This window comes from Calcarisporiella thermophila (assembly GCF_041956535.1).
Source record: "Calcarisporiella thermophila strain CBS 279.70 unplaced genomic scaffold VTP21scaffold_2, whole genome shotgun sequence".
NCBI lineage: Eukaryota > Fungi > Calcarisporiellomycota > Calcarisporiellomycetes > Calcarisporiellales > Calcarisporiellaceae > Calcarisporiella > Calcarisporiella thermophila.
The window spans coordinates 39234-61310 of record NW_027192192.1 but is presented as its reverse complement, the minus strand read 5'-3'; the positions used below and the strand labels follow the sequence as shown (position 1 = coordinate 61310).

The following is a 22077-nucleotide window of genomic DNA, read 5'->3' as shown; positions in this document are numbered from 1 at the left end:
AAGTATGCCCTCAATATCACTATGTGCTTTCTTCCAAAGTTTAATTAGCTTCATCCTCATTCCGCACTCCGTAAAGCGATATTTCTCCATGGTTGGTTATCACATTCACATTTGTCCCGAACTCTGTCACGAACACCTCCACTACTTTTTTATTTCCCCTCTCTACGGCAATGAACAATGGAGTTCTCCCTTCATTGTCTTCAATATTCACGCCTGCGCCAAACTCCTTTACCAACACCCTCGCAATTTCAGCCTTGTCCCATGCTGCAGCCCAGTGCAATGGAGTTCTTCTCATCCTATCTCTACTATCCACATCTACTCCAAACTCTCTCACAAGCATCCTTATAACATCGCTTCTATTTCCAAAAACTGCCCACAAAAACGGAGTTGCTCCTTCATCGTCTTTACTATTAACATCTACCCTTCCCTCAATCACCAACATTTTTAAGAAATCGTCACCACATTTCAACGCTGCCCAATGCAATGGGGTCCTGCCTTTGATATCTTTAATATTTACTTCTGCTCCGAACTCTGTCACCAACACCCCCGCAACATCTTCTTTCCCCCATCTTGTAGCCAGATAAAATGGATTTCTCCCAATCTTATCTTTAATATTCACTTTTGCACCAAATTCCTTGACCAAAACTCTCACAGCTTCAATTCTATCATATTTTGCGGCCCAGTGCAATGGAGTTTTTCCCTTCTTATCCTCACTATTCTCGTCTACATCAAACTCCTTAATTAATACCCTCATAGTCTCAGTCTTATCACAAGTTGCAGCCCAATGCAATGGAGTTCGTCCTTTCATATCTTTACAATTTACATCTCCTTTGCCCTTAGTCACTAATATCCTCACGACTTCGCCACTACACCTAAGTGCTGCCCAATGCAATGGGGTTGCTCCATTGTTGTCTTGAATATTTACGTCTGCTTTGAACTCTATCACCAATCTCCTCACAACCTCATCATTTCCGTAAACTGTAGCCCAATGCAATGGTGAATATCCCTTGCTATCAATTATATTCACACCTGTCTCGGACTCTGCTATCAACATACCCACTACTTCTCCGCTACATCGAATTGCAGCCCTATGCAACGGGGTCCACCCGTTATTGTCCTTGATTTTTACATTTGCCCCAAATTCAGTCACCAACATTTTCACAACTTCATTTCTACCACTATCTGCAGCATAATATAGCGGAATGCTCCCATTGTTATCTATAATATTCACATCTGCCCCATGCTTATCCACCAACATTCTCACAACTTCCATATTTGAGTAGCGTGCAGCCCAATGCAATGGAGTGATTCCATTATTATCTCTAATATTCACATCTGCACCAAACTCCTTAACTAACATTTCTACAGCTCCACTATAAAACTGCATTGCAGCCCAATGCAAAAGAGTTCTACCATTGCAGTCTATAACATTCACATCTGCTCCGAACTCTGTAACTAACACTTTCAAGTCTTCATAACAACTAGATACTATCAAATGAAATGGAGTTGTTCCCGCCTTGTTTTTAATATTCAAATCAGCTCTACCCACAGTCACCAATATCTTCACTATGTTGTTAGCATCTTTAGCATCATTCTCTATAGCCAAGTGTAATGAAGTATTTCCATCATTATCTTTAATATTCACACTCGCTTTAAGTTCAGTAAGCAGCATCAAAACTAATTCATTACTGCCGGACCCTGCCGCCAAGTGCAATGGAGTTTTCCCCTTACTATTTATTGTATTCACATCTGCCCCAAACTCAGCTACCAACACTTTCACTGCTTTGCTGTTGCATCGAAATGCGGCCCAATGCAATGGGGTCCATCCCTCGTTGTCTTTAATTCTTATATCTGCTCTGAACTCGGACACCAACATCATCACAATTTCGTTTTTTTCACTTTGTACGGCCCGATGCAACGGAGTTTCTCCCTCACTCGCTCTACTATTCACATTTGCCCCGAATTCGGTAACCAGCGCCGTCACAACTTCTACATTTCCTCTTTCAACAGCCTTGTGCAATGGGGTATAACCATGGATATCTTTACTATTCACATCTGCCCCAAACTCAACCACTAGCTCCCTTACGACCGCTATTCTTCCTCGTTCTGCAGCCAAGTGCAGGGGAGTTGACTCCCGATCGTCTCTTCTCTTCGGATCAGCACCAAACTCTTTCACTAACATCCTAACAACTTCAACGTTTCCTCCTTTTGCAGCCCAATGCAATAGACTTCTTCCACTGCTGTCTATAGTATTTGCATCTGCTCCAAACTCTGAAATCAACATCCTCACAACTTCTTCTTTACCCCGTTTTGTAGCCTGATGTAGAGGAGTGGCTCCTTGTGCATCGCTTGTATCTACATAATGTCTATATTTATTGGCAATATTTCGTATATTTTCGGTATCATAATACCGGACAGCGCGATGAAGAGGGGTAAAATCGATTCTTCCAAATTCGTACTTCACTTTTTGAAAATTCGAATGTGCACTGGCAGCTAGGTATAATTTATTTAACCCAGTCCCATATTTATTCAGTTTTCTCTTAACGAAACCCATGTAGTGCAGAGATGATCTTGTAAGCTCATGACCAATTCCTAACAATTTTTCTCGAATTTCAAACGAATTTTCGCAATGTTTTTCCGCTAACACAAAATCTCCTTTCATCCAATAAAGGTAGCATAGACTGCTCTCGGCTCTAGCAAGATAATTTGAATCCTTTAATGTTCCTGAGGCAGAGGTTGCTAACCTTGCAAGATACTCGGCATCTTCAAACAGAGTCCTGCCTACGAAGAATATAACAGTGGGAATGAGTATAGATACGAACGCCTCCTGTATGCTCGAGCAATCCTCGAGTTTCTCCTGCTCCTCTTTACATAGTGCATACTGCTGGCAAATATATCGGATCTGGGATGCATATATCTCCAACGCTTTTCTCGAATGCTCGTCAGAGTCATCATAGCTCTCAGGTATGACTTGACGCAGTGCTAAAATAACCCATTTGTACCGTTCTCTTTTTTCCCCCTCTCCTATTTTCAAAATTGTAACCTTCTGAACTACCCGATGGATAGACATAAATCGATTGGAATGTAACATCGTATTGTTAGTTTCGCTTAGAGTCTCCCGTAACAGCGCGAATGATTTTAATAGTTTTAAGGCCTTGTTAATATCTCTACGAGCATCTTCAATAGTGGAGCCAAGATCCAGCAGAGAGAGTTTATATAATAAATCTTCTGGGATATTGTCAGGATAAAGCAAAGCAATTGTCCGGAGGAGACTCGCCGCTAAAGCACTCCTTTGTTTTATCCGGCGAAATGTGTCCACCCACACAGTCAGTACAGTTTTTCCGTAGGCGGAACCGGTTAGCTCTGCTATCTCCTGAAGATCCAAATGTCTGAGACATCTGACTGCAGAACTCCTATAGCTAATGAGATATTTTTCAGGCGACAGATGGTTATCAATTTTCATAGAAGCACCAGCTAAATCGATAGCGAGAGGCAGATATTCAAGCTCATTAATAAGCTCCAGAGCGTATGGTACACTTGCATCTTTTCCAAGCAGTTTCAATGCAGCTTCGTCCTCCATTGGATAATCTTCCATATCAATGGGCACTGCTCGGTGCACGATGTTACGGAGGCGAGTCGTCATCAAAATGACTCCATTCCCATTTTGTGGGAAATAGTTTGTCTGCAAAAAGTAAGGATTCGAAGTGTTTCCAAGAGAAAAATCATCCGCATTATCATAAACAATTAACCATCCGTCATTATTTTGCAGCCATTCGATCACATAAGACAAAACGTCCCCAGGATTAACGATATGCGAACCAATAGGTACTAAATTGAGCCTCCGCGCAGCGTCAACAAATGCACTCTGCAAGGTCGATTCTTTGTCGGCTTCCAACCAAAAGATATACCGAAACTCACTTTTTTTACGGTAACAATACTCCAGCACTACTTGCGATTTTCCTACTCCTCCAAGTCCACATAACGCAATAGGTTCATAGTTTTGATTCTTTTTCATCATCTCAATTACATCTTCCAAATGCTTCATTAGTTGAAACCGGTTAACATATCGCGTATTTCGTGGAGGCACTTTGAAGACTCTAGAGCTAAGAGTAGGGTTACTTGAGCTATTTGCTAAATATTCCAAGAATCCAAAAATTATTCAACTGCAGTAATGTTGCCATTTGTTCCTGACGATTTTAATTTTTACTTGCCATTAACAGTAACACTAACGTTTCCGTTTGTAATTCCCGCGAGAACTACCCCTTGTTTATCGGCACGAATCGTATTGATACTAGAAGACTGCATTACGGAGATATCTTCTCGTTGTTGGTCCTTCGAATGATAACAAATTAATTGATTCAAGAGGAAATTTTCTCATAGTGCGTAAATGGCTTTAAAACCCTATTTTAAGCTTGTAGCTGTGGACCATCAAAACCTCCTTTTTATTCAGCCTCTACTGTGAGGAAAGGAGCGAAATTAGTGTTTGGGATTTTTCGGAAGTTACATTGGTTTTCTTTCATAAATTCCCATTGTTCTGAACCAAAACATTTTTCTAGCCAAGAATTTTGCTAATACCTTCCCCAACATGTGCAAAAGTAATCAGCAGTAGAACCATCTAAGGCTAGACCCAGTTTTCTATGCCAATTCGCTTTTATATCTCACTTAGTTGGATTGCCACAGAAAAGGTACTATTCTATCATTAAGAAAATTATTGAGCGAAAATTGCATTCCCTTAAAATTAACTCCAAACTCGGAATTTGTCCTCTCGAGTGTGGCGCAGTCAATCTAACTTTGTGAACTTTTAACCTAGACACTCTGTAAGATTAAGATTCCCCCTCTCTTCTCAATCCATCCCTTTGAGAAACATCCATCCATCGTCTTTGGTCTAGCAAATGGTATGTATCCAAACTCCATCCATATGCAGCCTTTCTAAGGATGCAGTCCATAGCATTACTTGAAGTGATTTAGCGAGAGAGAAGTTATCATATATACGTGACAATGAAGATTGCAATTTGAAGTCGATTCCAAATCGCAATCCTCGTTGAATTGTAAATGGTGACATTTTATCAACACGACCTCCTCTTTTTCTCTCTTTCTGAACGCATCACCCATTCTTTTCAATTCCATTCAATTTGTCCTACTACAAATGGATTAGATCTGTCTGATCGCTAACCTTCCCCTATTACATTAGGCACCCGTTAAGGCCTACGAACTTCGCACCAAGAATAAGGCTGAGCTCGAGAAGCAACTCGAGGAGCTGAAGCAGGAGCTCTTGAACCTGCGTGTTCAGAAGGTGGCTGGCGGTGCTGCTAGCAAGCTCACCCGGATGTAAGTAATGCATTCGCCGCTCCATCGTTGGGTTTCTATGCAATAGAGTGGCTCATTTTCCTTTTGCATGGGTCTGTTTTTCCTCGCTAGTAACACTGTCCGCAAGTCAATTGCTCGTGTGCTTACCGTCATCAGCCAGACTCAGCGCGAACAGACCCGTCTCTTCTACAAGGGCAAGAAGTATCTTCCTCTCGATCTCCGCCCCAAGAAGACCCGCGCTATCCGCCGCCGCCTCACAAAGCACGAGTCATCGCTCAAGACCGTGCGCCAGCAGAAGCGGGAACAGCACTTCCCACTTCGCAAGTATGCTATTAAGGTAATTTAGACCCCTCTTGATAACCCTACACTAGCATTTAACTGACGCCTGGTTAACCTCTCATTTTACATAGGCGTAAACGATGTGATGTGTTTTATTTTCTTTGTTTTGATTTTTTTTTAAAAAAAAAATAAATAGTTTATAAAATATTGCATTCAAATACCCCACGAAACTACATAAATTAATCAGACTCAAATCACTCAGCTCGGAGCCACCGAGTAGCCATGATCGCGTGTACAGAGAGCGTGCCTTTGAATATATAGTTTGAGTTTCATACAGATTGAGAGGTAATTGAGACCAGGTGGGGGGGTAATACAGGATTCTATTCTACTTTGATATGCGGCAAGATCGCATTACGGATACACAGATGGGATTTTGGTATCTTATGTCGTAAAGACTCCACAGAGAGGGAGGAATATGAATGCGTGAGCAATAGAAAAAAAAAAAGGACCAGGAAAACCAATTTGGATAAAGAAAAAGAAAACAAATATCATACACAAGAAATAAAATTACTAGGTTCACAGTGCCAAGTGCACGGAAGGATAATACACTGCCAGCTCTTTTGCATTGCAAGCCGGGCACATCACGCCGTCGACCCCCTTGGATGCCGCAATCCTCATCAATTCAATGTACTCGCTCTTGCTCGGAATAAAGTAACACCGTTCCAATTCGGGACAAAAGCGCCGCGACTTGATGAGCCTTAGTCCGCATCGGTTACAAAGCTCATCCTTGAGTCCGCTGACTCCTCTCCGCCTGGCAGGAGCTTGGAATAGCGAGAGTTTACAAGAGCGACAGGTGGTGAGAGCAGGTTCAGAGGAGGAAGTGGAGGCAGCGGCTGAGGAATTGGAATCGGATGCCGAGGCAGAACTGACTTTGGAAGCACGACGGTCGCGCGACGGCCGTGGGGGATGGTTCAGAAGAGAGAAGATAGACATTTTGTTCTGTCTGGGTTCTGGCGACGGGGGAATCGGACTCGAGCGGAAGAGATGGTAAAATAAGGTCGCGTGCTTAGGATTGGGGTGGGAAGGAGTCGGCTGCTGTAGCTGCGGAGGTGTGGAGAGAGAAGCATTGGGATGTGGACAAGCTTGGGTTTGGAACCCAGAAGGTGCAATCAATCCACTCTGAACCTCAGATATGGATGTTGGCGGCCGAGCAGAACCCCACTGGGTCTGACTAGAGGAATCAATGCTCTGGTATGCATTCAAAGGATTCAAGGGAGCCAGACGGATATCTTCACTGCGATGTAGAGGCTATCCATTCAAAATAGCATATTTAGAGCCAATATAACACCGCATGCAAATAGATGTTCAATCGCTTACCCTGGCCACCGAAGAAAGAGTACTTGTATATTGCTCACTATACCCGCCCGGATGGGTAGGTTCCTTGATGAAATTGGCGCTGTGTCGCGGCCAGCTATGATTCACCCGCGATGAAAGTTGAATTGCATCGGCCATTCTCTTTCTTTCTTTCTCTCCAAGATGGAAAGACGGGGCTCGCAATCTCTAAACAAACAAGGAGCAGCACGCGAGATAAGGCAAGACACAATAGGCTCCGAGAGAAGGGATATTCTCAGTTGTTTTGCGCAAGAGGGATGCGATAACGCCAAGAGACGATTCGCAGGATGAGGAATCCGGAAACCAGGCCAGCACCGAGGAGGAGAGGGCGGCTGCAGCCTTCATATATTACACCGGATATAAGTAACTTTCTTGCAAACACACCGAGGTGCTGCGTGACTCAAAGAAAATTCAAAAAAAGCAAAATTTCATAGCTACTTGGGCAAACCTTAAACTCCCCTTTAGACTTTTACGCCATAGCCTCATTTATTCGCGGACAGGCTGGTTGAACCAAGGCCACCGGCTCTAGGCCACCAGATCGGGCCAATGTGGGTGGGCCATCAGCAAGCTCCCCGTAATTACAGATGCGTCTGGAGTCGGATGCGGGTGGGTTTCGCCTCCTTCATAAGACTTAGGATGGCCTTAGGTTCGCCCTCATCCCCGCGGCCCACCATCTCGGCTGGCTCAGAAGCCTAGGCAAGCTGGCTGAACGCGAGGAGGTTCAACAGAGGTAAAGCTGGCGTTAGCTCCTTGTTATCTGAGGAAAAAGTTAGCAAACAATGGGCCCCTAAGGTTCAAGGTCAGCTGCCGATAAGCAGGTCTATCTCATTACACGAAGGTGTCTTTCGGGAAACCAGCCTACAACAAGAATGGCCTCCGGCCAGCCAAGAACGAGCCGGCGAGGCCTCGCATCCGGCTCTCTCGCCGTCGCTTCGCACTCAGACCCAGGCAAAGCGTTCTGGCGGGCGGCGTGATTCTGGCCGGCCAGTAGGCTTGTGTCCCGCGAGGCCTGCCAAAGCGGGCCACGATGCTCCTCGAGCACACCCGGCCACGGATTATCTCAAGCTCCAACCCTAAATGAATTTACCATGGATGTAGCCCATGGGTGAGTCGCACGTCGCGACGAGCTGGGCGTACACGCCCGAACTCAAGCGGCAAGTAACTTTGGTCGACTTCGGGATGCCAATTTAACGCGGGTCAAATTCAGCCCATTAGAGTTGGGCACAAAGAAAACAGGAAGTTCTTAAAGTTTATAATAAAACTCTGTTCCGCCCGTATGAGCCGCAGCTTGGATGGGAACCACAAGGGAACGCGTGAGCCTTCAAAGCGGATGCACGGATGGGTGGAGGCCTTATTTTTTTCCGCGGTTATTCATTAAGGGCAATGGAGGGGGACGAAGGCAGGGGAGAGAGAGAAGAAAGGGGGGGAGGAGGGGTGGCGAGGGGAGACCGTAGAAGGGCCCAAGTGAAGAAGAACCGGAGGAGGAAGGGAAGGCAGAGGAACGGGGTGATCTAGAGAACACAGGGGTAGTACACGAATCAAGTTATATTCGAGTACTGCCGACACTCGCTATTCCTCCAAAAGAACAAGCGGTGGCGCAGCATAACCGTCCACTTCCTTCATCTCTTGGCGGCACTGAAGATTCTCTCCCCGCCAGAAGACAACGGGAAAGCGATCTATGGCCCAATAAACATGACGTGCACTCCAAAACCTTGGAATTTCTAAGAAGAAACGCAGCCTCCCCCTTCCAACCTACTAGCCCCTTCTACAGTTTTAATCTTCTATATGGCTATATATGTGCTATCTCTGGTGTTTTTCTTTCCCCTTCTATGACTAATAGCCCGACGGATACAAGAGGTCAGAGATATGAGAAATGAGTCTAAATTTACACTCATCCATTTGTTCAAGGTTGAGGTGATCTATTTTTGAGGAGCGTTTCTTAATTCATAACGGAACGAGATGGACGCGAGGTCTGACACCGCCGAGCACTAAGCTGACTGAGCGATATTGTCGCTTTTCCCGCTCCCAAACCTTCTCCCGGCCTCATCTGTGGGAGGAGGCTAGGCCGCTGAGCAATATTGGGAGGGTGAAAAAAGACGGGCCGCCGCGATTTGCCCAGTTCCTCCACCCGGTGTAGGAGGCTCGGTTGGAACACATACACACACTCCTTCCAAGCCCAACTTTCAGTATGGAGATTCCTAGATGCTGGATCTTGTCATTCTCACGTCACTGGTCTATGGAAGGAAAAAGAAGAGCATGGAATAGCATGGAAAGCCATGGGACAAGAATGGTTCAGCCCGAAACACTTGCACTGCACTTGATTTTTCGTGGTGCGGCTCTTCCCCTAAAATCTCGCCCCCTCCACCTCCACATGCACCGTGTCGTAATGGCCGGCATGACATCCTAGGTAATGAAAACGACCAGTTCTGGACTAGTCTTGAAGAGGGAAGGTGAAGTAGTTAAATTCATGGCTCTTATGGAGAGCTGAGGAAGGGTTTTTTGAATTGGAGATGAATCTGGGAAAAATTCAGACGACGACCACTGCAGGACGGCCAAATTTAATAACTTCCATTTTTATACAAATGCGCAGTTGGGATGATGCCATGCTCCCCGGGATTTATCCTACTTTCATTTTTCGATAAGTTGGGCGCTCAAGTGCAATTTTTCGAGAACAATTATCGCCCTACCGTGGATGCATTGCAAGCAAGGGACCGTAGAGAATTACGTCAAAAGCGACCGGGCAAACTCTTCTATTTTTTGTTTTACAAACTAACAATGAAACGGAGGGTAGGAGGAAATGAAAGACCGGTTCTGCAGTGGTGTCAAGCATCCTAAGAAGACCACCTCAGCTAAGCGGTTGTTTCGATGGCAATAATCAAGAGAGTTGGGCACCCTTGATCCGTTCCGGTTTCTTACGCGATCAGAAATCCAGTACTACCGCAGTACTATTAGGCCCATGGAAACAGATGGAAGAGGCGGGAAAATTGCGGAAGAGAAGAGATTGGCATTGATCTCAGTGTCATCCGGGTTTCTTCCAACTGAGAGATAGCACAATTTGTTAAGGATCAGCCCGGACCGCCACATTGGAGCCATTGGAGAAAAACGCATTTCACACAAACCTCTCCTGTCGTGGCCTCCTGGAAAATAACGAAACCTGTTAGGTCTATGCAACCCCGGATTTGGTAGTATTAAATCCAATGCACTTAATGAAATAATGATAAATAAATAAGGGTTTTTCCCCCCCTCATGCTCCCATTGTATTGGGAGTTGTTGCCCAAATCTAATCTATAAACAAATACACGCCCGAGGAAGAGTGCTAGTTAAAACCCATTCCTCGCCCCTGTTTTTTTCTCCTCCTCTTCTCCCTCTTCTCCCTCTTCTCCCTCTTCTCCATCCAACATTAACTTCTGGCTTATGGCCTCTCTCCTCTGCTTACACTGACTAGCGGAACTCCAACCCCTTCTCCTTCCCCCTCTGTAATTCCCAGAATTATCCTGGACCTATGGCACCAACTCTTTCAAGGAGCAGTCTAGTCGGCGTTCGGCTAGGCGCAGGTACTCTCGAGCTCATGGATATTTTGGGCGAGGGTGCGTACGGATGCGTCTATCTTGCGCGAAATCTCCTCACCCAAGAGTATGTTGCTATCAAACACCTGCCCATGGTCGGCACTCCACGACAGAATTATCTGCACACTCGCGAAGTCCGGATCCATGGATGCTTAAATCACCCCAACATTCTTCCGCTTCAAAAGGTCATTCAAACTTCTCTTGGCCTCTTTCTTGTGCTTGAGTACGCCCCTGAGGGGGACTTGTTTACCGCCATTGCTGAAAGAGGGAGATTCATTGGCGACGAAAAAGCGGTCAGAAGAGTGTTCGAGCAGCTGATTAATGCTGTTGCATACTGCCATTCACGGGGTATTTACCACCGAGATTTGAAGACTGAAAATATTATGGTGTTCGAGGACGATGTCATCAAGTTGGGTGATTTTGGATTGGCCACCGACGAGGAATGGTCCATGGAATTCGGTTGTGGAAGCCAGTTCTACTATTCCCCTGGTGAGTGTCCGTCCCTGCTCTTCTTCTCCCATGCTTCATGTCCCTGTAGACGATACGACATCTAACGCTTCTTAAAACTTGCCACTTTTAGAGTGCCTTGGCGGTTTCGACACTTCCACCTGCAAACCTTATGCCACCGCTCCAAATGATATCTGGTCTCTTGGGGTGATCCTGATTAACCTTATTTGTGGTCGCAATCCCTGGAGAGTCGCCAGCGCAAAGGATCCGGCCTTCTGCGCCTTCCTTGCCGCTCCGGCACAATTCCTTTCCTCCCGGCTCTTGTTGAGCAGCCATGTCGTTAATTTATTGCTGCGAATTTTCACTCTTGACCCACAAAAGCGCATCCAGATTGATGAACTGCGAAAGGCTTTTCGAGAATGCCCCAAGCTCACCCGCTCTCCCATATCCTATGAGATTTCTCCAATATCCTCTTGCAATGCCCCCTCTTTTGCAGACGATACTTGTTTGAGCGAATCTCCATCGTCCTCCTCTTTTGATTCCTATCCTTCGACCAGAGCGGCCGAAACCCTCAGCTATTCATCCTGGGCAGTCATAGAGGGGCAAAAAGGCGATATCCCTAAATCCTCAAAGGGAGTAGACAGCGAGCTTATCCTGGTTTAGATGCTTATTTTTAACACTTGCAGTGGTCATCTCATCTTCCTCTTCATTGGCATTTTCTTTTCCCCTGAACCTATTTTGAGCACCCCTTGCTTTTTATTATTTCTTGAGCTTCAGTTTTTATTTGTGGTGGTGATGTTTTTCTTTTTTTCCTATTTTGCTTGATGTACAGTTTATCACCATCGTGTACATATACTCTGATGTCTTGTTTCCCTCTACAAAATACAAGTATATATGTATTTGGTGCCTTTTTATGAGAATCCATCCTACAAGGAAAGGAAGGAGCCACCCAGTCGTGACATGAAAAAATAGACCACGCGGAATTCACGCGGCGCAGTCACAGGAAGAGAGTCCTTTTGCAAGGATTTTTGCCGCAAGTCGGATAGAACGACTTTTAGTTCCCATTATAGACAGTGCCATGGAAGCTCTTACAAAAGAATTTGAGCGTGTACAAAAGAAACAGACATCCGTATCTAAACTGTATCAAGACCGTTTAGATGGGTTGATTGCCGCTCTGGAAAGTACCAAGGAGAGAATTTTATCTGGTGAAGGTAATGATTTTTAGGAAACGAAACAATCGCCTTCATTACATTTCCTCCGTCTGCGAGTCAGATATTGAATACTAACGTCGCAACCACTATTTCATTCTCTCAGGATCGACTGCTGTGTCGCTCGCTAACCTCTCCAAGACGATCAAGGAAACCTCCGCACAGATCACAGATGATCAAAAAGAATTCCATAGTGCACTGAGCAAATATGGAAAGGCAATAGATAAGGTGCATAGATGCTCTTCGTTTTTTCTCTCGCTTCTCCACCATAACTCTATTTATAAACTAATCTTTATGCTGGCGAACCGGATCTTGTAGAAATTTAAGCAAGAGCTGGCAGTGGGTAACAATCCCGAAGCATTTAGGGGCAAGGAAGACATTTTGAATCGCACTGTGGCCATGCACCTGATACGGCAGGGCCAGTTTGAACTTGCCAATTCTTTCATTCAAGTATGTGATTCCGACGCCATTTCCTTTTTTGAGAAATGAGCATTTTTTTTATAAATATTTTCTGCGTTATTAATGCTGTGGCATATAATGTTGTATTTAGGAGGCTCATCTAGATATACCAAATGAACTTCAAGAGCAGTTCATGGAAATGTATCATATCCTCGCCGCCCTCAAAGCCAAGAACCTCGAACCCGCTCTAAAGTACGTATGCCCTCTCCTTCTGTTACAACCTCCAAGACTTTAGTTGAACCCAGATTTTCTCTCCGTTTCATAGCTGGGCTAAATCAAAACACGAGCAGCTCCAAGCTCTCGGAAGCACATTAGAGTTTGACCTGCACAAACTGCGCTTTATCCAGCTGGTGACTACGGTAGGATGTGAAGAGGCTCTGGCCTACTCCAAGATCAGCTTCGGCCAGTTTGCAGAGACACATATGCACGGTATGCGTCCTATTTGCCTATCTGCTGGCCGAGTTTTGTAACAATAGCTTTCATAACGGTCTTCTAAACTGACTTTTTTTTTTCTGCCGGGCTCAATAGAGATACAACGGCTCATGTGTTCGTTGCTTTTCCTTTCCCGTCTGGACCGCTCGCCCTATGCCGACCTTCTCTCGCCCTCCTACTGGTCGGATATTCAGCACGCCTTCACCACCGATTTCTGTCGCCTGCTGGGGCTCCCCGCCGAATCCCCTCTCTACATCACCGTCACCGTGGGAACCACCGCCCTGCCTACCATCATCAAGATGTTCACTATCATGCGCGAGACAAAGAACGAGTGGAGTCAGGCCGACGAGCTTCCGGTGGAGATCCCCCTCGCGGAGGATCTTCGATTCCATTCCATCTTCGCCTGCCCTGTCAGCAAAGAGCAAGGGACAGAGGAAAACCCGCCGATGATGTTGACGTGCGGTCATGTTATCTGTCGCGAAAGTCTTGGGCGGTTAAGCCGAGGGAACAGCGTGCGATTCAAGTGCCCCTACTGTCCCTCTGAATCGACTCCCAATCAAGCCATGCGAGTGTATTTTTGATCTCCTGCTCACCTTTTTTTTTTCTACTTATTAATCTATTCCCTACCTCCTTGTTTCCTCCTTTTCCCTTCTTCTATTTCACTTTGTACGCAGAACATGAAGATGCTTCTTTTTATTTTCATTGTACCTGTATAGTTTTTTTTATCACCCTTTCCCAATGAACAATAAAGCATACTAGTATCTGGCCATCCTCCTCTTGTCCAGTAAACTGACTAGGCCAATCTTAAAGTGGAACAAGGATTGAAACATAATTGGCAGCTAGTTTTTGGTGCTTTAGAAAAACCTTTTTATAACATCAATATTCAAAGACAATCATATAGAAAGCTGCAGTTTAGTGGCACCGAAGAGGCTTATAATGCAGAAATCTTATTTCCAACTAAAAACTGCAATAACCTGAGCAATTGGAGCACTTTTTCATAATGTTAATTATCAGCAAACAACAAAATATCAAAAACCAATGCTATTATAATCCATTATTCCGACCAAACTTGGCCAAATCTCCTCTCAAACATCCAATATCAGGGGAAATGTACACGGCGAAACCGGAGCATATATTAACGTTGGAAACAATAACTATAACTTTTTTTAGGTATATAGTAATTTAAAAAGGAGAGGTCAATAAACTAATTTTTTTTTTTTTTGCATTAATCAGAGGCATGGAACTTTGCAAAAATGACGAACCAGGACAAAGAAGCCAAAACCGCCGTTTATGGCGTTCCACATGAAAATAAGGCCTTCGTTGAGCGTCCTGATATTTCCAAAAAGATCGAAGATGCCCTTTTCACAGGTTCTAGTGGAGGCTGCAAAATCGCAGCGCTCAGTGGGTTAGGTGGGATGGGAAAGACCCAACTTATGTTGCATTTTTGCTATGCTCATCGTAAAGAGTTTGATTTCGTATTCTGGCTCAAAGTCGACAGTTGGACCATGGCAGCCGACTCTTTCCGCGGTCTTGCAATACACCTTGGTATACCAGAAATGGTATTAGAAGAAAAATCGGAGGATACAATTATCAAATGGGTTCGAGATTGGCTTGAAACACACTCGAAGTGCCTTCTTCTCTTGGACAACTTGGACGACAGAATTGCCAAACAGATGTTTAGAATGTTACCTCGTGAAGGTGGGTATATCATCCTTACTACTCGCGGACCGATCCCATTTAGGTATGCTACGGTTATTAGTGTGGGAATTATGAAGGAAGAAGAAGCTCTCTTGGCACTACTTGGCCAAGAAATGCATACAATTGATCGAGAGAGTGCTCGGTTCCATCACGCTTACCAGATAGTGGCGCAATTCGAGTTTATGCCTCTTGCGATAGAGCTTGCGCGCGCGTATATCGAAAACACAGCTTCCTCTTTCCAGAACTATCTTGATCAGCTAAAAGAAATCAAGAGAAACTGCTTTCGTATAGGAGTGAGGAATCACTAGGTGACTATGATCACACAATAGCAACCGTTTGGAATATATCTTTCGATCGTGTGCGAGAAATTCCGGAAGCATTGCCGATACTCGAAGTTTGCACTTTTCTTCACCCGGACGATATTCCAGCGCGTCTCTTTGAGCGTCAATTCGTTGCGCTCGAGCTTTGTTCAAAATCACAAGCTTCATTAGCCAAACCACTGGAGACTAGTAAACTGTATGCATTTATATACTTAAACAGTTTTTATCTTTTTGCTACGAGCCAAAAAAAAAGAGTACATAATTGAAAAGAGTTTATTACTAGAAAGTAACATTGATAAAGTATATATATTAGGAAATTCAATAAAAGAAAAGAATTATAAAAAAGACCAAACCTCCTTGATAAAAAAGAAAGGCACCATACCCAACCAAAGAAAACAAAAAGAAAAATAAATTCCATGGAGTAAATTGCATGATACAAAAGGTGAAGGGTGTATAAAGTGGAGAGATAACAACATGATCTGGTTACTTTTGGGGCCCCAGTACGGGTGGTTTCTGGCCTCCTGGAGGCGGCTGTGTTCGTTGTTGCTGCTGTTGTTGCTGTTGTATTAATTGCAATAATTGCGCGACTTGAGCTCCAGCGGCGGTGGCGCCTGGTGCTTGTGGTTGTGATGTGAGGGACTGCTGTGGAGGTTGTGCTGAGGAGGGCGGATGCTGTGAAAGGGCTTGCATGGGTGTCTGTGCTAAGCTCTGTAGTTGTGCTGGGGTCATCTGTTGGAGCTGTTGAGCGGCCGAAGGCTGAGGAGGTGTCGGCTGCTGGGGCTGCTGCTGTTGTTGTTGCTGCTGTGCCGATGCCAACATCTGAAGCAGCTGCTGCGTCTGAGCTGCTATCTGATTCACGGGTGGCTGTGCATTCATTGGAAGAGGAGCTGTCCCAGGGTACGGTTGCGCCGCTGGGACAGGGAATCCAGGGAGGCCAGGAGTAGCAAGGGTATTGGGGGGAGCAGGATTTTGGGCCTGTCCACCAAGCACCGCAAGCAACTACAAATCGAAATAGTATGAGGTGGTTCTCGAGAGAGAGGGGGAGAAAAATGAACTCTTACCTGCTGGACTTTTTGCGCCTGCTCAAGGCGTTGTTGCTCCGTCATATTTAATGCTGCAGCACCAGCTGCCGGGATGGCGGGTGGCCGCTGCTGTGGTTGCGGCTGCGCGTAAGGAGGCATCATCGGATTGGGAGGCTGCATTGGAGGTGGGAAACGTTGTGAGCCTAAGGATGATAAAAAAAGATCGAATGGTTGGTAAAGGACTAGGATAAAAAGTCAAAAGGAATACACACCATCATAGCCATAACGATCTCCATACCGGTCACCTTGAGGATAACGTCGGTCAAAATCTGTAAAACAATAATACAAGATTAATTAACTAGATTGCAACCATAATTAGTGCCCGCCTGTGCCTCACCTTCCCGTCGGTCATAGCCTCCATATCGGTCGTAGCCTTCTTCACGCCCATAGTAGTCTCTCCGTGCGTCACGTTCGTACCCAGGACCGCGTTCCCAATCTCGCCCCCGCTCGTAACCACGCCCACCGCCCTGTTCCCATTCTCGGTCATCATATCGATCGCGATCAGAGCGCTCCCACTCTCGCGCACCTTCTCGCTGCTCCCGGTACTTGCCCTCGACACGCTGTCGAGCTGCCGCCAGCTCAGCGCGGTCCTTGGCGGATATATCCCAGGTAATTTTGGCATCCAATTTTCCTCCATGCCACTCTCTTCCTAGCACTGCGTCATATGCCGCATTGCAACCTCGACTATCATAGAACTCAATGAATCGTTGGCTATAAATTTAAACAGGAATGAGATTGTTTGGATTGCTTTGGTTTGGCAACGTTCCCAACGGGAGGGGAGCATCGAGAGAGAAAATCATTTTTCAACACTCACTAGGGGCTGTCTTTGTACTCTCGTACTACCTTCACGTCTCCAAATTGTGAGAAGAATTCGTGCAGTTCATCATTGTCAAGAGGCTCCTTTGAGTCCTGTAATGTGAGAAAGAGGGTGCCCTGATTCTTGTCCCGTCCACACCTGACGCTCTCAAGTTCATTTTGTTTCGGGAGTGAAAAGTGGACATCCAACTAGTCATTTGAGATGGGTTTGCATATTAGCGAAAAAAGATCATTTCGTATTTGTGTTTCCCATTCAGGCTTTGTTCAGTTATGCTTTTTACCTTTCGACCGTTCAATTCGTAGGACTGTAACTCTTCTTTCGCTTTCTCAGCATGCCGCAAGTCATACTGTAATGTGGATGAACCCCAATTTTTAACAGAGTGAAAAAAAATCAAGGCAAAAGAGAAAAAGAGAGAGATATTTGTGTTAGGAATTGTTTCTCAAGATGCAGTGAAAGGTGAGTTTTCAGCTTCAAAAATGATCAGGCGAGCCAATTTTTGAAGGAGGGGTCCACACCCGAGAAGAGGTTCGTGCAAATCAAGTTTTTGAAAGTGTACGACTTTAAAAATTTAATTTTCACAGGATTACTTACATAGACTAGGAACATCATTCCCCGTTTCTTGATGTGGTTGAATTTGTCTTTAAGTTCACCGTATCGCGAGAAGAGATTAACTACTTCCTCTTCATCTTGCCATAGCTGTAGAATAAAAAACGCAAAGATCAGACTTGTGTCACCCTATAAAGTTTCCCAAGAGTAGAAGCATCATTTACATGAAGATTTCGTACAAATAGCGTCCGGCAAGGACGCTCACGTTGAATACGGAACTGAATATGGGCTGGTAACTGTTTCTTTTCAGGATCTTCATCACCAGGTGCGTATTCTATTTTGATAGATATAAACAGGATGGGATGAGTGTTGGTAGAGCATTTTTAAAAACAAAATTCTATATGCACCATCTTCCGGTGCTCCTTGTTGGGGAAGATGTTCTTGCCCCTGCTCCCAGCCATGCTCGTATCCTGCACCCTCTGGATAGTACTCCTCTTCTGCACCGCCAGCACCATTCCACTCCTCCATCGGCTCTTCTTCATTATAGGGGCGATGCCCACCTCTTCCTCTTCCACGGCCGCCGCGAACTCCACGGCCCCGGCCACCTCCACGCTTCATTCCACGACCACCATACATTCCTCCACCATACCCATCATCCCGCATGTAGCGGTCTCCTGCGTTTCCGCGGTATCCACCGCCACGTCTGCGTTCAGGGTCGTAGTTAGAATATGGATGATGCCGTAGAGGCTTCTGATCTCTGCGTTCCATCTCGGAGACAGTATGAATTTCTCTTTTTGAAAATGGATCGGAAAATTTCAAATGACGTTTTGGGCCAAAAAAATTCAGAGTATCCCGCGCTTTCAATTCTTTTTGAATTCCTTTCTTTTGCTCTGAACCCTTTGATGTTGGGGGGGGGGGAAGGGATACCTACGAGGTCGATTTTAAAGCTTCACTTTGAGAGTCACCCCACTTGCCTGCTTGACTTTTTATCCTTTTCTGAATGTGCAAGTTAATCAAGCAATATCCTCTTTTGATCAAACTTCTGTTTCCCTTTCTCTTGCGTGTAGGATTTGATGGTGGAAGTATACAGCCTTTAGAGAGAGATGGGCCAATGAATTTGGAAACGAGAAGATTTCAGAAAAGTGAGAAGGTTATGGAGAAGGAAAACGAAGATTCTTTCTTGAATCTTTTAATTTATAAAACTAATCGGCAAAATAAAATAATTTCGTAAATAAGAGGAAAAAAAAATAATTTTTGAAGCACCACAAAAAGGTCAAAACAGGTCCAAATCATTCTTCCGTGGCGCAGCCACACAAGTATGCCTAAACTAATTTGTATTAACGCATTTCTACTATTTCCGGAGGATAACGTCGCTAATCATGGCCAATATTGGACCCCAGATCCCAGAACATTTACTCCGAAAGAGCGAAGACAGTCCCGAAGAAGCAGCTCAAGAGGAAGAAGACGTAGGCATCGGTCCAGCGCTTCCTCCCGGTTTCCTGAAGCCTTCTTCAGAAAATGAAAGCAAACCATTTGGAACGCAGGACGAAGAGCAGAGCGATGAGGCTGCATTCTGCCCTGAACTACCACCAGATCTAATTGAAGAACGAAAAAGTAAGACTGACCGGAAGGTGTATGGCCCTGCTGTGCCCCCTCCTCTCAACGAGGATAGAGCTTATATTGCGAATGCGGCGGAGGACGACGATGACATTATAGGTCCAAAGCCACCTCCGAGTGAAGCCAATCTAGAGAAAGATGTAATTCCATTAATATTTGGAAGAATAGACTTGACTTTTGACCTTACTTCCTCAATTTAGGATATGGAAACGCGTATTGCTGAGTTCGAAGAGCGTGCAGCTCGTATGAAGCAGAAGCTCGAAAGAGTAAACTTCTCTCTTGACGTTTGCTTTCTACTTCCCCCCACTAACATCGATTATCTCAGCCAGATAAATTTTCGGAGGAAGATTCTAAGCCAAAGCGTGGTGAATGGATGACTATGGCCCCCGAGAAGAAAGTTAGCGGAATTCCTGTAGCCGGCCAGCCCATGCGGGCGCGGCAGTTTGCCAAAACATCAACAGAGGCTGAACTTTCGCAAGAATGGTTTGAGACACCAAAGGAACGAGAGCAGCGACTAAGAGTGAGCATGCTTAATGGGAATTTTGTACAAAGGAGAGATGTTAAATGGGATCTATGTATTCCAATCTGATCTTAGGAGAATCCACAAAGTGGCTCTAAGCGCAAGGAACCTGAGCCAGAACCTCAGCTTAGTCGGCGCGACTTGGAGTACGCCCGCCAAATAGAAGAGTACAATGTAAGTGCCAGATACAGTTCCCACTCTCCCATCCTCGCACCTTCTAACTGCCACCATGTGTAGCTACAAAACCGCTCCCGCAGTCTAATGGATATGCACCGTGATCAACGGGCCAAGTCGCAGAAGGAGGAAGAGCCAGCATCACGTGGGTGGGACCGCGAGCGGGATATCAATGTTCCACGGAAGGTGGTGGATTCCAGGACGCGGCGAGCAATGGTGCAGAAGAGCGTGACGGATTTGTCGAGTCGGTTTGGGCACGGAAAAAGGGGCGCGTTTTCCTAGGCCAGGCGACGTCTTGTACTCTACGCTCGGCTGTTTTCCTCTGCTCTTCTTCGCACTTTTATCTTTTTGTACAAGATCATCTGAAGGCACGGTCAAAGCAAAATTTGAGATGACCCAATGGGAGGGGGCAATCAGGGTGTCCTCGGTGGCGACGTGTCATCCTTTAAAAAGTTCAAAGCTTTTTTTCAATATAATTTTGTTCATTTTCCTCCCCTTTTATTCATTTCATTGTCTTGTTAATATATCGCGACACTCGGAAATCATGCCTGGCCGTCTTGAAGGAAAAGTTGCCGTTATCACTGGTGCCGGAAGGTAAACTATTTGGCCTTTGTGTTTGGTGAGTTCCTACTTCGCTCATCATCCTACCTTGTTTTCTCACACCCAGTGGCATTGGTCTCGAGTCCTCGTGCCTCTTTGCACAGGAAGGAGCCAGTGTAGTGCTTGCAGACATCAATGTGGAAGCTGCCCAGAACACCGTTTCTCTCATTGCTAATGCTATTGGCTCTGATGTGGCCAAGCAACGCACTCGTGTCTTCAAGGCAGATGTGAGCAAAGAGGAGGAGGTTAAGGCTTTGGTTGAATTTGCCGTGAAGGAGTTCGGTAATGATCCATTCCTCTACCAGTTCTTCACATCTCGACTAATTTATACTGGTTGCTTCATGAATCTAGGAAAACTGAATGTCATGTTCAATAATGCTGGAATTATGCATCCTGAAGATGATAATGCTATCACCACCTCTGAGAGAATCTGGTACATCCTATATCGTGTTGCTGTCACTGATAATAACGCAATGAATTGATTCCTTCTTTTATATAGGGATTTGACCATGAATATCAACGTGAAGGGTGTATGGTATGGATGCAAACATGCAATTCAGGCCATGCGCGCCAATCCCGAGGGTGAGAAAGGTGGAAGCATTATCAATACGGCTAGCTTTGTCGCAATAATGGGCGCGGCCACCCCTCAGCTTGCATGTAAGTCTCTGCCCCCTTCTTTTTCTAGCTCACTCGCTAACTCGATAACGGTACTTTCAAAGACACTGCTTCGAAGGGTGCTGTGCTTGCCATGACGTGAGTGTGCTGCATTTAAGGTGTTCCGTAGCCTACTTTTTAACGTCCTAATTTTTTTTCTCAAAGCCGTGAGCTCGCCATCGTGCACGCTCGTGAAAACATTCGTCTCAATGCCCTCTGCCCTGGCCCGTTGCGCACTCCACTCCTCATGAACTTCCTCGATACTCCAGAGAAGAAGAACAGACGCCTTGTCCACGTTCCTATGGGACGGTTTGGAGAAGCGATCGAGCAGGCTCGGGCGGCGCTCTTTTTGGCGTCCAACGAATCCTCCTATATCACCGGAGTGGACTTCAAGGTGGACGGAGGGCTTTGTGCAGCCTATGTTGTAAGTAGAGTTGCATTGACTACTCGAGTGGAATAAATCTCAACTCTGATGCATTTAACAGACACCAGAGGGCGACGCTCAAGGGGAGGTGCCTCGCGGTTTTGGACCTGCATTTTGAATGAAGAGTGACTAACTCAATTTGGATCTGATATCGGTTTATTGGTTGCCTATGTTTTTTTTGACTATGCTGGGGATATTGGGATTTACTTCTTGGAAAGGGCTACTTCTTTATCAGTTTATCGTGCTATCTCTAATTTTTCAAGATTATGGTTTGAATGTTAAAAATAAAGTCAATTTTTCCCTCAAAATTAGATTAGTTTAAAGAATAATATTTTTTACAACAGTATTGTAGCCAGAGGTCATTAAGAAGAGTAAGCAATAAGGGTGAGGGGAAGCCTGTGGTACCAAAGCATACGGTGGAGTAGAGGAAGAAAAGAAAAAAAAAAAAGAAGAGTAGAAACACAACGTGAAATATTAGACTAAGCCTAATTTACAATTTTTACATTCCAGGGTGGCCACGCGCTAATCATCCCCA

General features: G+C 45.3%; 10 protein-coding genes across 10 annotated transcripts; 7 read left to right on the top strand and 3 right to left on the bottom strand.

Moving 5' to 3' along the window:
• Positions 1-40: 40 nt before the first annotated feature.
• On the bottom strand, positions 41-4305 carry VTP21DRAFT_4104 (uncharacterized protein; the record flags this gene model as incomplete). The annotated part of the gene is made up of 2 exons (XM_069394479.1): positions 41-4131; positions 4212-4305. 2 exons carry the CDS (start codon positions 4303-4305, stop codon positions 41-43), a joined length of 4185 nt encoding a protein of 1394 aa, XP_069255712.1.
• A 587-nt stretch (positions 4306-4892) lies between these two features.
• Positions 4893-5723, top strand: VTP21DRAFT_4103 (60S ribosomal protein uL29; the record flags this gene model as incomplete). The annotated part of the gene is made up of 4 exons (XM_069394478.1): positions 4893-4895; positions 5192-5328; positions 5419-5644; positions 5718-5723. 4 exons carry the CDS (start codon positions 4893-4895, stop codon positions 5721-5723), a joined length of 372 nt encoding a protein of 123 aa, XP_069255711.1.
• Positions 5724-6162: 439 nt separating this feature from the next.
• Positions 6163-7098, bottom strand: VTP21DRAFT_4102 (uncharacterized protein; the record flags this gene model as incomplete). The annotated part of the gene is made up of 2 exons (XM_069394477.1): positions 6163-6894; positions 6964-7098. 2 exons carry the CDS (start codon positions 7096-7098, stop codon positions 6163-6165), a joined length of 867 nt encoding a protein of 288 aa, XP_069255710.1.
• A 426-nt stretch (positions 7099-7524) lies between these two features.
• On the top strand, positions 7525-8169 carry VTP21DRAFT_4101 (uncharacterized protein; the record flags this gene model as incomplete). The annotated part of the gene is made up of 4 exons (XM_069394476.1): positions 7525-7530; positions 7614-7708; positions 7794-7965; positions 8077-8169. The coding sequence occupies 4 exons, from the start codon at positions 7525-7527 to the stop codon at positions 8167-8169; spliced, it is 366 nt and encodes a 121-aa protein (XP_069255709.1).
• A 2311-nt stretch (positions 8170-10480) lies between these two features.
• On the top strand, positions 10481-11654 carry VTP21DRAFT_4100 (uncharacterized protein; the record flags this gene model as incomplete). Its single annotated transcript, XM_069394475.1, has 2 exons — positions 10481-11033; positions 11125-11654. 2 exons carry the CDS (start codon positions 10481-10483, stop codon positions 11652-11654), a joined length of 1083 nt encoding a protein of 360 aa, XP_069255708.1.
• A 415-nt stretch (positions 11655-12069) lies between these two features.
• Positions 12070-13671, top strand: VTP21DRAFT_4099 (uncharacterized protein; the record flags this gene model as incomplete). The annotated part of the gene is made up of 6 exons (XM_069394472.1): positions 12070-12202; positions 12306-12427; positions 12518-12649; positions 12750-12850; positions 12924-13087; positions 13187-13671. 6 exons carry the CDS (start codon positions 12070-12072, stop codon positions 13669-13671), a joined length of 1137 nt encoding a protein of 378 aa, XP_069255707.1.
• A 672-nt stretch (positions 13672-14343) lies between these two features.
• On the top strand, positions 14344-15096 carry VTP21DRAFT_4098 (uncharacterized protein; the record flags this gene model as incomplete). Its single annotated transcript, XM_069394471.1, has 1 exon — positions 14344-15096. The coding sequence occupies one exon, from the start codon at positions 14344-14346 to the stop codon at positions 15094-15096; it is 753 nt and encodes a 250-aa protein (XP_069255706.1).
• A 495-nt stretch (positions 15097-15591) lies between these two features.
• VTP21DRAFT_4097 (uncharacterized protein) lies at positions 15592-18321 on the bottom strand (the record flags this gene model as incomplete). Its single annotated transcript, XM_069394470.1, has 9 exons — positions 15592-16107; positions 16170-16333; positions 16403-16459; positions 16528-16901; positions 17005-17195; positions 17288-17353; positions 17599-17703; positions 17778-17887; positions 17961-18321. The coding sequence occupies 9 exons, from the start codon at positions 18319-18321 to the stop codon at positions 15592-15594; spliced, it is 1944 nt and encodes a 647-aa protein (XP_069255705.1).
• Positions 18322-18932: 611 nt separating this feature from the next.
• VTP21DRAFT_4096 (uncharacterized protein) lies at positions 18933-20146 on the top strand (the record flags this gene model as incomplete). Its single annotated transcript, XM_069394469.1, has 5 exons — positions 18933-19310; positions 19371-19436; positions 19496-19690; positions 19766-19864; positions 19928-20146. The coding sequence occupies 5 exons, from the start codon at positions 18933-18935 to the stop codon at positions 20144-20146; spliced, it is 957 nt and encodes a 318-aa protein (XP_069255704.1).
• Positions 20147-20408: 262 nt separating this feature from the next.
• Positions 20409-21660, top strand: VTP21DRAFT_4095 (uncharacterized protein; the record flags this gene model as incomplete). The annotated part of the gene is made up of 7 exons (XM_069394468.1): positions 20409-20458; positions 20532-20746; positions 20816-20897; positions 20964-21121; positions 21184-21217; positions 21284-21542; positions 21604-21660. 7 exons carry the CDS (start codon positions 20409-20411, stop codon positions 21658-21660), a joined length of 855 nt encoding a protein of 284 aa, XP_069255703.1.
• Positions 21661-22077: the final 417 nt, after the last annotated feature.